The sequence below is a fragment of the Chlorocebus sabaeus genome, chromosome X (genome assembly GCF_047675955.1).
Source record: "Chlorocebus sabaeus isolate Y175 chromosome X, mChlSab1.0.hap1, whole genome shotgun sequence".
Lineage (NCBI taxonomy): Eukaryota > Metazoa > Chordata > Mammalia > Primates > Cercopithecidae > Chlorocebus > Chlorocebus sabaeus.
Window position 1 is genome coordinate 46,214,307 of NC_132933.1, and position 14,031 is coordinate 46,228,337.

Sequence of the window (14,031 nt, forward strand, 5' to 3'; positions counted from 1 at the left end):
CTGGTATTTTGTTTGAGGACTTTTGTATCTAAGTTCATGAGAGATATTAGTCTGTAGTTTTCTTCTTCTTTTATGTCTCTAGTTTTGATATCAGGGTAATATTGGCTCCATAAAATGATCTTAAAAGTATTCTGTTTTCTGTTTTCTAAAAGAAATAATGTAAATAGGGGTATTTATTTACTTCTTATTATTATTTTCTGAGACAAAGTCTCACTGTGATGCCCAGGCTAGAGTGCAGTGTCAAGATCTTAGCTCACTGCATCCTCCACCTCCCAGGTTCAAGTGATTCTCCTGCCTCAGCCGAGGCCTCCTGAGTAGCTGGGATTACAAGCTCCTGCCACCACATCCAGCTAATCTTTGTATTTTTAGTAGAGACGGGTTTCACCATGTTGGCCAGGCTGGTCTCGAACTCCTGACCTCAAGTGATCTGCCCGCCTCGGCCTCCCAAAGTGCTGGGATTACAGGCGTGAACCACCATGCTTGACTAAAGGGGCTTTTAGGCTAAAGGGGCTTTTAAATTACAAATCAATTTATTTAGTGGTTCTAGAACTATTCAGGTTATCTAGTTAATCTTTGATGAATGTGTGGTTTTTAAAGAGTTGGCCCATTTTTTATGTTGTTAAATTTGTGAGTATAAAGTTGTTCATAGTATTTCATTATTGTCCTTTTAATGGTTGTAGGGATATTCCTGTTTCATTTCTGATATTAGTGGTTTGTGTCTTTCTTTTATCAATTTTATCGATCTCTTCCCAAAGAGCCAGCTTTTGTTTAATTAATTATTCTCTATTCTTTTCATGTTTTCAATTTCACTGATATCTACTCTATTATTTCCTTCCTTCTGATTGTACTACGTTCATTTTGCTCTTTTTCTAGTTTGTTGAGGTTTGAACTCAGACTATTGATTTGAGACTTTTCCTATTTTTTAACATACACATTTAGTGCTATAAAAACCCCACTCAACACTTCCTTAACTGTGACCGACATATTATGTTATACTGTGATTTCATTCAGCTCTATATACTTATTAAATTTCCTTTGTGAATCCCTCTTTTACTAATTTATCATTTAGAAGTGTGTTGTTTAATTTCCAAGTGTTTGGAGATTTTCTTGTTGATTTTTCTGTATTTATCGCTACTTTGATCCCATTGTGGTATTAGAATATGCTTTGTATGATTTTAGTTCTTTTATATTTATTTAGGTTTGTTTTGTGGGTGAGTATACAGTCTGTCTTGATGAATGTTCCATGGACATTTGAAAATTGTGTTTTCTGCTGTAGGGTGGAATGTTCTATATATATAAATTAGATTCTGTTGCTTCACTGTAATTTCAGATTCTGTATTATTGGAGTCTTTCTGTCTAGTAGTTCTTTCAGTTGTGGAGAGTGGCTTTTTGAAATCTCCGCCTTTAATTGTGGACTTCTCTATTTCTCCATTTAGCTCTATCAGTTTTTATTTCATGTATTTTGAGGCTTTCTTGTTTGGTTGCCTACACATGTAGGATTGTTAGCCTTCCTGATGCCTTGATTCCTTTATCGCTATGTAATGTCTTTCTTTGGTTCTAGTAATTTTCTTTGCTCTGTAGTCCACTTTATCTGATATTAATATAGCCATTTCTTTTTAAAAAATGAAGCTTGCATTCTTTCCATTCTTTTACTTTCAAACTGTGTATTAATATATCCTTGTATTTGAAGTGAATTTCTTATAGACAGTATATTGTTGGATCATTTTTTATTCACTCTTCTAGTCTCTGTATTTTATTGGTATGCTTAGCACATTTATATTTAAGGTAACTATTCATATGTTAGAGCTTAAGTCTGCCATTTTATTGTTGCTTCTGATTTTTGTTCTTCTCTTTCTTTTTTTTACTCTGCCGTCGGTTGTTTGAATATTTTTGGGGGGTTTCATCTTGTTCTGTTAATAGTGTTTTTAAGTACATTATTTTGTATAGTTTTATTACTGGTTGCTCTAGGTATTCCAGATACATGCGTTACTTACAACAGTGTAGTCATACCACTACACTGTGTGGGTGAAATACAGAAACCTTAATTCCATTTAATTCCTTTTACCCTTCTTAGCTTTTAAGTATGGTTGTCTCAGCCATTTCTTCTGTGTACACTGAATATCACATCACATGGGGTTATAATTTTTACTTCAGCCATCAAATGATTTAAGAAACGAGAAGTAGAATAGTATATTTACCCTTGTCTATACCCATTTTGATATTCCTTCCTTTATATCAGGGGTCCTCAACCCCTGGGTCAAAGACCAGTACTGATCTGTAGCATGTTAGGAACCGGACCACACAACAAGAGGCGAGCAGCAGGTGACCATGCATTAATTACTGCCTGAGCTCCGCCTCCTGTCAGATCAGACATTAGATTCTCATAGGAGCGTGAACCCTATAGTAAACTACACATGCAAGAGATCTAGGTTGTGCACTCCTGATGAGAATCTAACACCTGATGATCCTCCTGCAGGCCCCTCCCACCGTCTGTGGAAAAAGTGTCTTCCACAAAACCAGTTCCTGGTGCCAAAAAGGTTGGGGATCGCTGCTTCATATGATGTTCCAAGTCTTATGTTTTCATTTCCTTTCTGTTTAATCTTCAAGGGTAGGTTTGCTAGCAACAAATTATCTTGATTTGACTTTGTGTGAGAATATCTTTATCTCCCCCTTCGTTTCTGAAGGACATTTTCACCAGATACAGAAGTCATTGTTGACACTTTTTTTTCATTCAGTGCTTGGTTTTAGATGAGAAATCTACTGTCATCTAAACTGATATTCCTTTTTTAGTAATGCATTTTTTTCTTTCTGGTTGCTTTCAAGATTTTTTTTCTTTAGTTTTCAGAAGTTTAATTATTTTGTGTCTTAGTGTGGATTTGAGTTATTCTGTTTGGAGTTTGTCCAGCTTCTTGAATCTGTGGGTTTATATCTTTTGACAGACTTTGAGAGTTTTCAATCTTTTTTTTTTTTTTTTTTTTTTTTTATAATACGTTTTTCAGTCCCATTCTCTCTTTCCTCTCTGGAACTCTTATCATACAAATGTTACTTCTTTTATTATTGTCCTCCAAGTCCTTTTTCATTTGTTTTTCATTTGTTTCTGCAAAGTTTTTCTTTGTTTTTCTGTAAATTCTATTTGTCTGTCATCAAGTTTTCTTCTTCTATCCTCTGTTGACTGCATTCTCTTATCAAACTCCTTAGGTGAGCTTGTTATTTCAGTTATTTTACATTTCAGTTCTATATCTTTCTCATTTGGTTGTTTTTCATAATTTCTATTTATTTGCTGAGATTTTCTATTTTTTCATTTGTTTTAAGAAAATTTGAAATGGCTTGTTTGAGCCTTTTTTTGATGGTTGCTTTAAAATTCTTTTCAGATAATTCCAATATCTGATACCTCTCAGTGTTGGCATCTGTTGTCTTTTCTCTTTCAAGTAGTGGGTTTTCTTTTGATATGATGGGTAATTTTTAAAATTTTATCTTGGACATTCTGTCTATTATGTTAGGAAAGTCTAGGTCCTATTTTCATCTTTTTTTTTTTTTTCATCAAGCATCTCTTTATTGACATGTAGTACAAGGGATGGGTGTGTTTGTATGTTCAACTTCCCACTGGACCTTACCTACACCACTCCAGCAAAAGTGGAGCACTTATTCACACGCTGTCTCAAGGCAGATGGGTGGTTTGGAAACTCTGCTTCCCGCTTAGCCTCACTGACTCATCGCTCATGAAAGGCGAACATTGCATGCTACCACTTTATTGCCAGTAAGTGGAGATGTAAGCTCAGCTCCCAGCTGGGCCCTGGAGCCCCCAGATCAAGGGGAAGTGGAGGACTGACTCACACTGCTTAGTTGCTGCAGGTGGAGGCAGAATTTCAGCTTCCTGTTGGCCCCACTGACACAAGGGGAGGGAAGAAGCATGATGTCAACTACTCTGTTTCATATCACTTCATTCAGCCTCCTTGGTTGGTATGAAGGCTTAGCTCTCTACTGGGCCTAGCTGACACAGGCTCATGGGAGAAGGGGGACAAAGTACTGACTAGGCATTCTTTGCCCTACCTCATTTAGTCTTGGCTTTGCCAGTGGATGTGGAGGTCAAGCTTCTCATTGGGCATTGCTGACCCCATGGATGGTAGGAAGTGGGATCCCTACAGGTCCTCACTTGAATTACCTTGTTCAGTTGTAATGATGCTGGGTGGGTATAGAGATTCAGCTCCCCACTGGGTCTCTCTGACACCAGAGGCAAGAGGTGAAGCCTAATGGTGACTAAACCCTGCCTCTTCTGCCTCATTGAGCCTTGTTGCTACTGGGTAGGAATTTAGGTTCAACTTGTCATTGGATCCCACAGAAAGAACCCTGGTGGAGGAACTGGAATTGTGCCTGTGTCTTCTACTTAGGGAATTGATGATTACCTTCCCACTGAGCCCTGCTGACACTGCCACAGCAGAGGAATCAGCATTGACTGGCTCTGCTGGCCAAGGGATCAAAGATTAGCTAGTTACTGAGCCTTTTTTGATACCACTTGGCAGGGGAATCAGAGTTCTGCATGGTTCTGCCCAGTGGGGAATGTCTACTCTCTTGTGGATACTACTCAGACAGGGAATGGGTCACTTTGACTAAGAGCTGGGGGAGAGAGAATCCTATCTCCTTAGCTATGCCTACCCAGAAAGGAGCTTCTGTCATGCTGAGCTGGGATGAGGGGAAGAGAAAGAGCAGATTATGGCACAGACTTTAGCTATTCTTGCTGTGATTTAGTAGGTTTCTTAATAAATCTTTATTTACTATATTCCTCTAGGATAATTTCAAGTGACTTTGAGGGGTTGTTTTTTTTAATCATCTTTACCAGTTATGTTTGTTTTCTTGGGGTGCAGGTATGGGAAACTCCTTACATGCTGTTTTCTTCTCAGAGTCCTCCTGAGTTCATTTTTAAAATCTGATCACACTTTTTAAAGTATGATTATTAGATCATCCTGCATCCTTTTATGTTTTAGTGTAGTAGCAACTCCTGTGATGACATATGGTCACCTGGAGGGTCTTATAAATGAGTGGAACCTTGAGCTGGAAGATCAAGAGAAGTACTTTCTTCTCCAGGCCACTCAGGTCAATGCTTGGGACCGTACGTTGATTGAGAATGGTGAGATGGTAAGAAGATGTTTTCATTAATCTACTTATATTGTGCAAGTATTTACAGATGAACACAAGAACATAGACCTGTGTTTTGTGGTTTTCTTTGTTGTTGTTGTTTTGTTTATGTTTTTGTTTTTTGAGACAGGGTCTTGCTGTATCACCTAGGCTGGAGCACAGTGGTGCAATCACAGCTCACTGCAGCCTCAATCTCCCTGGCTCAAGCAATCCTCCTACCTCAGCCTCCTAAGTAGCTGGGACCACAGGGGCACACCAGCACCCCCAGCTAATGATGTGTGTGTTTTTTCAGTAGAGATAGGGTCTCACTGCATTGCCCAGTCTGATCTCAAACTCCTAGGCTCAAGTGATCTTCTTGCCTTAGCCTCGCAAAGTGCTGGGATTATAGGCATGAGCCACCATACCCAGCCCTGTGGTTAATTTTCTATTCCAATATTGGTGAGCAGTTCAAAATATATTCCTTAGGTAATAAGTACCCTGAATAAAAGGAAATCTTTCATATTTGAAGTGTATTTGAGAAAATTAATATTGCTCTAAAATTGTTATATAAATTCAAATACTTATATTGTTGTATTCATATTTCTCTTTATAGATTAGTATTTTACATGGAGAAGTGAACAAAGTGAAACTGGATCAGAAAAGGTAAAACCTTAGATTTCCTTGGTTGAAAGATTAAAGACCTATCTTTTTATTCAGTGCTTTTTTTTCCCTCTGTAGTTTGTTAACTCTTTTCTTTTTGTCACTCCAAATTCCTTTCATCAGCCCTTTTATTAACTTACTTTATTCAGGTTGGAACAAGAATTGGATTTTATCCTGTCAGAGCAGCAGGAACTAGAATTTCTGTTGACTTATTTAGAGGAGGCTACGAGCAACCAGAGTGGACTTCATTATCTGCAGGATGCAGATGAGGAGCGTGTGAAGATGTAAGTAACTGAATAAAGATTGAAGAATGGGGCAGGACTTACGTATTATGAGAGCATTCCAGGAACAGAGGGGAAAAGTCGAATTGGAAGGCAAAGAATACAAATCGGTAGAAAGAGACAAGCTTTTGTAGTTGACATTTATCAATTTGTTTGACTGTTTTCTGCTTATCGTTTCTGGATGCTTGTAAATGAGGAAATCATTCTGGCAATTTTGTTTTATAGCATTTTGTTTATTGTTATTACTGTTAACCTTATGCATGTTCACTGTAAAGGTTTTGTATTTGTCAAATTTGTTCTTAAATTAGAAGTACAAATTTTATGTGTGTGGCGTCATGGTATTGTGGGATATTTGTGGTCTCCTCTTTATGTTGATTCTGCTAAAACTAATGTTCATGCAATTGCTTTAGTGATAAATCATTTGCTATTTTAAAGGCAATTTGTTAATCTGGAGGCAAACTGTATAGCTTTCAAAACTGGAGTGATTTTGTCAGTGTATTTGGAGGGCTATATTTTATTTGTGAACTCTTCAGTCTTTACCTTCTGTCAATACAGTGCCAATGTTCCCAAAGTAACTTTATTTCTCTGGAACTGAGGTTTGGTAGTCTGTCAATTTATTAAGTATTAGAATTTGTATGAATGAACAACATAATCTAGACTGAGACTAAATTGGACACATTTTATCAATGACTTATTATGAGTTAAGACTGGGCCTATTTTTAACATGCTTGCAAGTTAACTTTTTTGTAGGAGCATTAAATGTGGTAAGTACAACTAATCTGTATTAACCTAAACCAGTTTCTGCTTTTGTATTTTAACCTTTGTGAATTTTTCTTTTCTTTGTATTGCTTTCTATGCATTCTATCATTTTTTTGAAACATATAGAGTTACATTTTTGGCCATAAGATCCTAACTGTAGTTTGAAGAAATCTTCATGACATTAGTTCCTTTCCAGTTGCTCTTTTGTAGTCAGATATATATATTCAGATATATATATATATATATATTCAGATATATGTATATATATATATATATATTCAAGATGAAGTCTTGTTCTGTCGCCCAGGCTGGAGTGCAGTGGCACGATCTCGGCTCACTGCAACCTCTGCCTCCTGGGTTCAAGCGATTCTTCTGCCTCAGCCTCCTGAGTAGCTGGGATTACAGGCACGTGCCACCACACCCAGCTAATTTTTTGTATTTTTAGTAGAGATGGGGTTTCACCATGTTGGCCAGGCTGGTCTCGAACTCCTGACTTCATAATCCACTCTCCTCGGCCTCCCAAAGTGCTGGGATTACAGGCATGAGCCACCACACCCGGCCCAGATTTATATTGTGATGAAATATTTACCAGAATCTTCAACAATCTAGGCAACCAATTCTATGGCATAAGTACTATGCCATAGAAAGGCAGTAGATAGTTGTTACCTACAAATCTAATTGACTCTTTAAATCTTTATACATATTAAGGTTGAAAAATCCTCTGGCCACTTTAATTCTTATAAACATATTTATTGACTGGGTCGTGTGTGTGTGTGTGTGTGCGCGCGTGCATGTGTGTAGTTTGTGTGGAAATCTTGAGAATTTAGGCAACTAGTGAACTTAGCAGGTTTGTCTATCTTTGATTATCATGAAGCTCATTTCTCAAAACATCTTTTTTGCCTGATGGAGTATATTTATATGAGGTTTTATTTTGAAAATTTGTGTATTCAAGATCATTGAAGACATCTCAGCATTTATTGAATATTGCCAAACCCTAAATAACTTCTCTTTTGCATGTAAATGTCCTGTAGGTGTATTTTGACGCCTTAAAGGATTCATTTGCTCTACAGATCTCCAGGGTATTCACCTGGAGGATAAATAGGTGATGATAAAAATGGCAAAGTAGATAAAAGCCTTCTCATTTGGAGTCTTTTTAGAATATGGTAATAATAAGTTCACAAATGCTGCATCCATGAAAATATATCAGTGGTCATAATTGAACTCCACTGAATAGATAGGGGAATTAGGGCAAATCCAATTAGCAGTGTCATGTTTATATGTCAACAAGAATAGGTAGTGGAGAAAACACTTTTTGTTAATCCCTTTATTTTACTTGCCTTTTCAGTTACAGATTAGCAGAGCATATAGATGCTCAGCTGAAACAAATGGCCCAAGATCTCAAGGATGGTGTTAATCACCTGAATACATTTGAAAGTTCTGCTGACACTACTGATCCGGTGTGTTTACTGCTTTGTGTACTTAGACAACCAAGATTTAGTATGAAATTAGCATTCAGCCAGGTATGGTGGCTCATGCCTAAAACCCGAGCACTTTGGGAGGCCGAGGCAAGAGAATTGCTTTAGGCCAAGAGTTTGAGACCAGCCTGGGCAACATAGTGAGACTCTGTCTCTATAAAAAATGAAAAAATCTATCTGGGCATGGTGGTACATACCTACAGTCCTACTTACTCTGGAGGCTGAGGTGCTATGCTTGCACCACTGTGCTCTAGCCTGGGTGACAGAGTGAGATCCTGTCTCTAAAAAGAAATTAGCATTCTGTGGTTCCTTTAAGCTAGTCCCTTTCATCCATCTTCTATAGTGTTTCTTCTTGCCTCTAGAGATATGAAGCCCCTTGGGTGTGGTTAGTGGAGCAGGAAACATTTAGAGGCAGAAAAGGTTGTGAGCTTTTTGTCGTTATTCCCAGGAAGGTGAAAATATTACTCTTCCCTAAGCTGTCATGGTTTTCTCCCTTATTCTTCACATAACTAAGTATGTACCTGTATTTATTTTTCTGTTCACTTATTAGCCAGTTCATTCTTCTCTTTACATATTTGTTTACATACTCATGTAAGTGTTAGTAGGTATGCTTGTGTCTGTTAAACACAACCAGGCAATCCTTAATTTATGATTAGATTGTATTTTAACATTTGTTAGGTTGACTGTTTGAGACTTTACATTTTTCTATAGAAACTTGGTGAAATATGGTTATTAGGTTTATACCTGCCCCCATAGAATACTACTTAGCTCATAATAAATGTATTGTATCAGTGGAATTACAGCTGAGGCTCCAGTTAGAGTTAAGGTGCTGTGAATTAATTTGGCAGTAAGAAAGAATTGGTTTTTTTTTTTTCTTTCTCTATACTCTGATCAAAGAGTTTATTTCCTGTGCCTTTCCCTGTTGTCTCAGCAGCTAAATGGAGTCCTCGTTTTCCCATTCCCACTCTGTGGCAGTAATAGTAAGAGGGATCTCCCATTGTGCTTTCTATCAGTTAAATATAATTAGGAGTGAGGCCAGGATCGGGTAGGTGAAGATGAATGACATATATATAAGTGGTGATTATTCTTTAGTAAGCTCTTTGTTCAATTATATACAGACAGTTCTTTATCTACATATGCATTACCATTTTTTAATTATAAAGATACAGTGTGTTATAGCTGAGAAAGTATTAGAATTTTAAGTCGTTTAATCTCTCTGGGTCTTGGCTCCTTCTTTTGCAAAATGTCAAGGATAGACTAAATGATCCTAAGTTCCTTCCAGCTATAAAAATTATGCCATTCTCTACTTTGGGTGAATCTAAAGTTGAACAAAGACAAATATAAATTAGTCTGAAATTATTCATGACACCATGTCCCTGTGTTCACACAGATGATCAAGAGTTTACAAAATACAGATTTTCTCTTAATGAAATATTAGATTACCATTGTAATTCCAAAATTGAAAATTGTTTTGTTGTAATAGAATTTTGATGCATAGGTAAATATATGCAGATTTAGACACTCAGCAGAGCTGATTTCTAGTTTCTCCATGTTGAATTAATATAAGTGGAGTGTTCTCAAACAAGTAAGTAAAAGGAGACTATAATTCTGTCTTTGTCCATTTTCTCTACTTTGCCCTGGATTGTTTTGTTTTATTTTAGTAGTGGGTAGTAAATGATTTGAGTCTTTTTGTTTTCCTGGCAGGGGTGATTGGGATGTTTAAGATGAGTCAATTAAAGGGTAATTGCTGTTTGATTGCAGAATAAAAGAAGAAAGAGATCACTGACAGCCCTTTTTGCAGATAGCATAAATCCTTGGACAAGAAACAGGAAAAACATTTTCTGAACAATAATATTCCTGTAGATAATTTATTGTAACCAGATTAACAAAGCTTTATTACTCTGGGTCACATACTAGGGAAGAAAAATAGGAGCTATGTGTTCCAGTATTCACGGTGATGAAATTTATCTTTTTTATTCCCCCCTTTTTTGTGAGCGGCAATGGGAAAGACCACCTAATGTCTAAAAGTTTTATTAAGTAAGTTCATATTATGCACTGTGTTATTCAGTCACATTTTCTTACAGAATCCATAAGGAAAATTAAGTCATCTATATTACCAGTACCCTGATAATATACTGGTGTATTTCTTTCTAGTCTTTTTTGCTATGCTGCTAAAAATACTTCTTTTGTTTTAAAGAGTACTGAAAACTAATTAACTTTTTGTATTCTGTCTTCACTTAACATTCTTTCATGGTCTTTCCCCAAAATTTTAACCATTCTTTGAAAACATAAGTTTTAATGGTACTACAGTGTTTCATCAGGGTTGACTTTGCCATAATATACTTAATCATTTTTTGCTTGGTAGAGATATTGTTTCCAATCTTTAGCCAATATAAAATAGTCCAGTAATCACCACTTACATTTAGATTTGATTATCTACTCTGGATAGGCTCCTGGAAATAGAATATACTGACTGAGTCAAAAGGTATGAATATTTTAAAGCTTTTGATATGTATCATAAAAATTTACATTTTGAAATGTTGGGTCAATTTATATTACTATTGGCTATATATGAATGTACCTATTTTTCCCACGCACTCGATAACTGAGTATGACCATTTTTTAAAAATTGCTGATTTGGTTGACAACTGGTGCTATTTTTAATTTTTTATGTGAATTCATTGTCTTGTGAAATGTGTCTTAATGTTCATTATACTGTGGTAGTCAGTTTCTTATTAAATTATAGGTATCCAATTCCTGATATTTACAAATAATTAATTTGAACCAATATATAAAGATAATGAACACTGCAAAAATGAATTAGCAAAAAAAAACACTGAATTAGTAATTCTCAGTCCATTTCTTACCAGAAGAAATTAAAAGTCACTTCCTAATGTCAATTTCTTTTTTTCTTTTTTTCTTTTTTTTTTTTTTTTTTGAGACGGAGTCTTGCTTTGTCGCCCAGGGTGGAGTGCAGTGGCCGGATCTCAGCTCACTGCAAGCTCCGCCTCCCGGGTTTACGCCATTCTCCTGCCTCAGCCTCCCGAGTAGCTGGGACTACAGGCGCCCGCCACCTCGCCCGGCTAGTTTTTTGTATTTTTTTTGGTAGAGACGGGGTTTCACCGAGTTAGCCAGGATGGTCTCGATCTCCTGACCTCGTGATCCGCCCGTCTCAGCCTCCCAAAGTGCTGGGATTACAGGCTTGAGCCACCGCGCCCGGCCACTTCCTAATGTCAATTTCTTATGTTTATTTTTTATTTACCACCTCAGAATAATCATAATCTGAAAGTCTTATATGTGTTTTCAGCTCCACCAGATCTGCAGAATTCTGAATGCCCATATGGAGTCTCTGCAGTGGATTGATCGGAATTCAGGTGGGAGTTTGCTTGTATGCCACTCTGTGTATTTATTGCAAGTAGAAAATGTGATACATGTCAGTTGTATGCTCCATGATCAAACTCATATAAAAGCTGTTGTATGGGTGTTGCTTAACTCACAGTATGTGTATTTTAGTTCTGAAAAACTGTAATTCCTTATTTTTTTAAATGAAATACACCTAGGATAAACTAGAAATTAATGAAAATAGAGGATGGATAGCAATGGGGCACATAGAGTTGGGATAGAAGCAAGACTTCTATGAATATGCCTTTTTATACAGTTTTGACTTGGGGACCATATAAATGTTTTACATACCAAAAAATTAGAATTAAGTAAAAAATAATGGGAAGGAAGACAAATACTAAAATTGAATACATACTGAAACTAAACAAACCTACATAACTAATTTATAACGATCACCCAGTTCAGATAACTTTTGAACATAGTGTTCTTGATGATGCATCCTTCTAGGATGTCATCTTAAGGATATAAGGAACCTCAAGGAAATTTTAAACTTTCTCTTAATAGGTTTATTATTAGTTTCAGAATGGGGCTGGGCGCGGTGGCTCAAGCCTGTAATCCCAGCACTTTGGGAGGCCGAGACAGGCGGATCACGAAGTCAGGAGATCGAGACCATCCTGGCTAACATGGTGAAACCCCATCTCCACTAAAAAATACAAAAAAAAAAAAACCAGCCCGGGCGACAAAAAAAAAAAAATTAGTTTCAGAATGATAATACCAGTATTACTACCATTTCACATATATTGAGAAATCAAGCAAAGCATATTAGTGACAATAGAAGTCAAGATTTTCATTGAAAGTCACAGAGATAGAAGTTATTTTTCCTCTTCTTTTGTATTTGCATTATAAATTTGAATGTAAGATATCAGTAATTAATTCCTGTTCCTTTGTTCTATACACAGAAATGGCCTAGAAGCAATGACAGACATACCCCAGTGGCAATGAGCACACCTAGAAGCTAGATCTTGGTTTCTAAATGCCATTCTCACTGAAAGGAACCAAGTCTTCTTGGGGAACTGTCTAATCTCATGCCTCAGGCTGGGAAAGTACAGAGTGAGCTTGGGACTTCTTGTGCAAGAAAGCAATCATTGTTAAGTGACTAATAAGGTTATATCAGGCCACAAGATTGTGCTTGAAGGGACTCCCACTGGCCACATTAAGATGGTTTGAACATCAAAAAGAATAGTAATAGTAACAGATTATAATAGATTGAGGGAAAATAAAATCTCATGAATGTATAATGATACTCCAAAAAACAAAGGAAGTACAGGAGAAAGTCTACAGAAGCATGCCAGCTGATTATTAAAAGGAATGATAAAATTAGAAAACTACCATTAATAAAACTTTAAACAGAACACTTTCGTTAAGCTCGCCCTCATCTTGAACACCCTGCCTCATTCGTAAAATGTTCAAACTGTCATTTCTTGGCAGAAAAATATGATAGCAGAAAATGGACCAAATACAGTCTGTAAGTTGCTGAGCTAATTTTTTCAAAACAGCTTTATTGAGGCATAATTTACATACCATAAAGTTCACCCATTTTAATTGTACAATTCAATGAGGAAAAGAGCCATTTTGCAACCCCAGCACGATAGTTGATTCAGGCAAGGATCATCAATGAATGCTAAAACCATTGAGTTTAAGATTGTTGGAGAACAGGATATTTATGCGGTCTCAAAAATATCACTCCGTAGATTACTGAAAAATTACGAAGGACAAAATGTGCCTTTACAACAGCTACCTAACATGTACCACTTTAATGAAGTGATCAAACTTAGCCTCTCCAATAGTAGGATAACTTGACTTTATGTGCCCCTTGATCTGACATGATAAGAAGTATACAATATCATTTATGTAGTAGTCTTATCAAAAATGTTAAAGTTGAATCTAATCATAAGAAAATAATCAGATATTCCACGTGTGAGACATTCTGAAAGATGATGTAATATTCTTACCCAAAATGTTTAACTTGAATCTAATCTCTAGAAAATAATCAGACATTCTATGTGTGAGACATTCTGAAAGATAATTGGCTTAGATTCTTCAAAAAGTTTGTTATGAGAAAAAAAAATTTGAAACAAACAAACAAAAATAAGTGGATAGTCTTAGATTAAAAGAGGCATAACATTCAAGTCTGCCTTGTTAACCTTGATTAGGTACTGATCAAAACTAAAAAGATATTGTTTAGAATATTGGGGGATTGAATATGGACTGTATATTAAATGATATTAAGGAATTGCTTATTTTACTAGATGTGATAGTTATTATGATTATGTAGGAAAATATCCTTATTCTTAGAAGATTCAGGCTATGTTATTTAGAGAATTCTCATGTCTGTAGTTTAC

The 14,031-nt window shown here is 36.3% G+C and overlaps 1 protein-coding gene across 8 annotated transcripts in view; it reads left to right on the plus strand.

The window, feature by feature from the left end:
• The window catches only part of NUP62CL (nucleoporin 62 C-terminal like), an 84,906-nt gene that overhangs the window by 45,736 nt on the left and 25,139 nt on the right, over nt 1–14,031 (plus strand). For 4 of the 8 annotated variants that reach the window (XM_073013477.1, XM_073013481.1, XM_073013476.1 and 1 more), the window contains 5 exons: nt 4,983–5,133; nt 5,726–5,775; nt 5,922–6,056; nt 8,158–8,269; nt 11,595–11,661. In XM_073013477.1, the coding sequence (XP_072869578.1) occupies nt 4,983–5,133; nt 5,726–5,775; nt 5,922–6,056; nt 8,158–8,269; nt 11,595–11,661 (515 nt within the window). The remainder of the gene's footprint in view (nt 1–4,982; nt 5,134–5,725; nt 5,776–5,921; nt 6,057–8,157; nt 8,270–11,594; nt 11,662–14,031) is intronic. The other 4 variants (XM_007992494.3, XM_073013480.1, XM_073013482.1 and 1 more) reach the window with 2 other exon arrangements.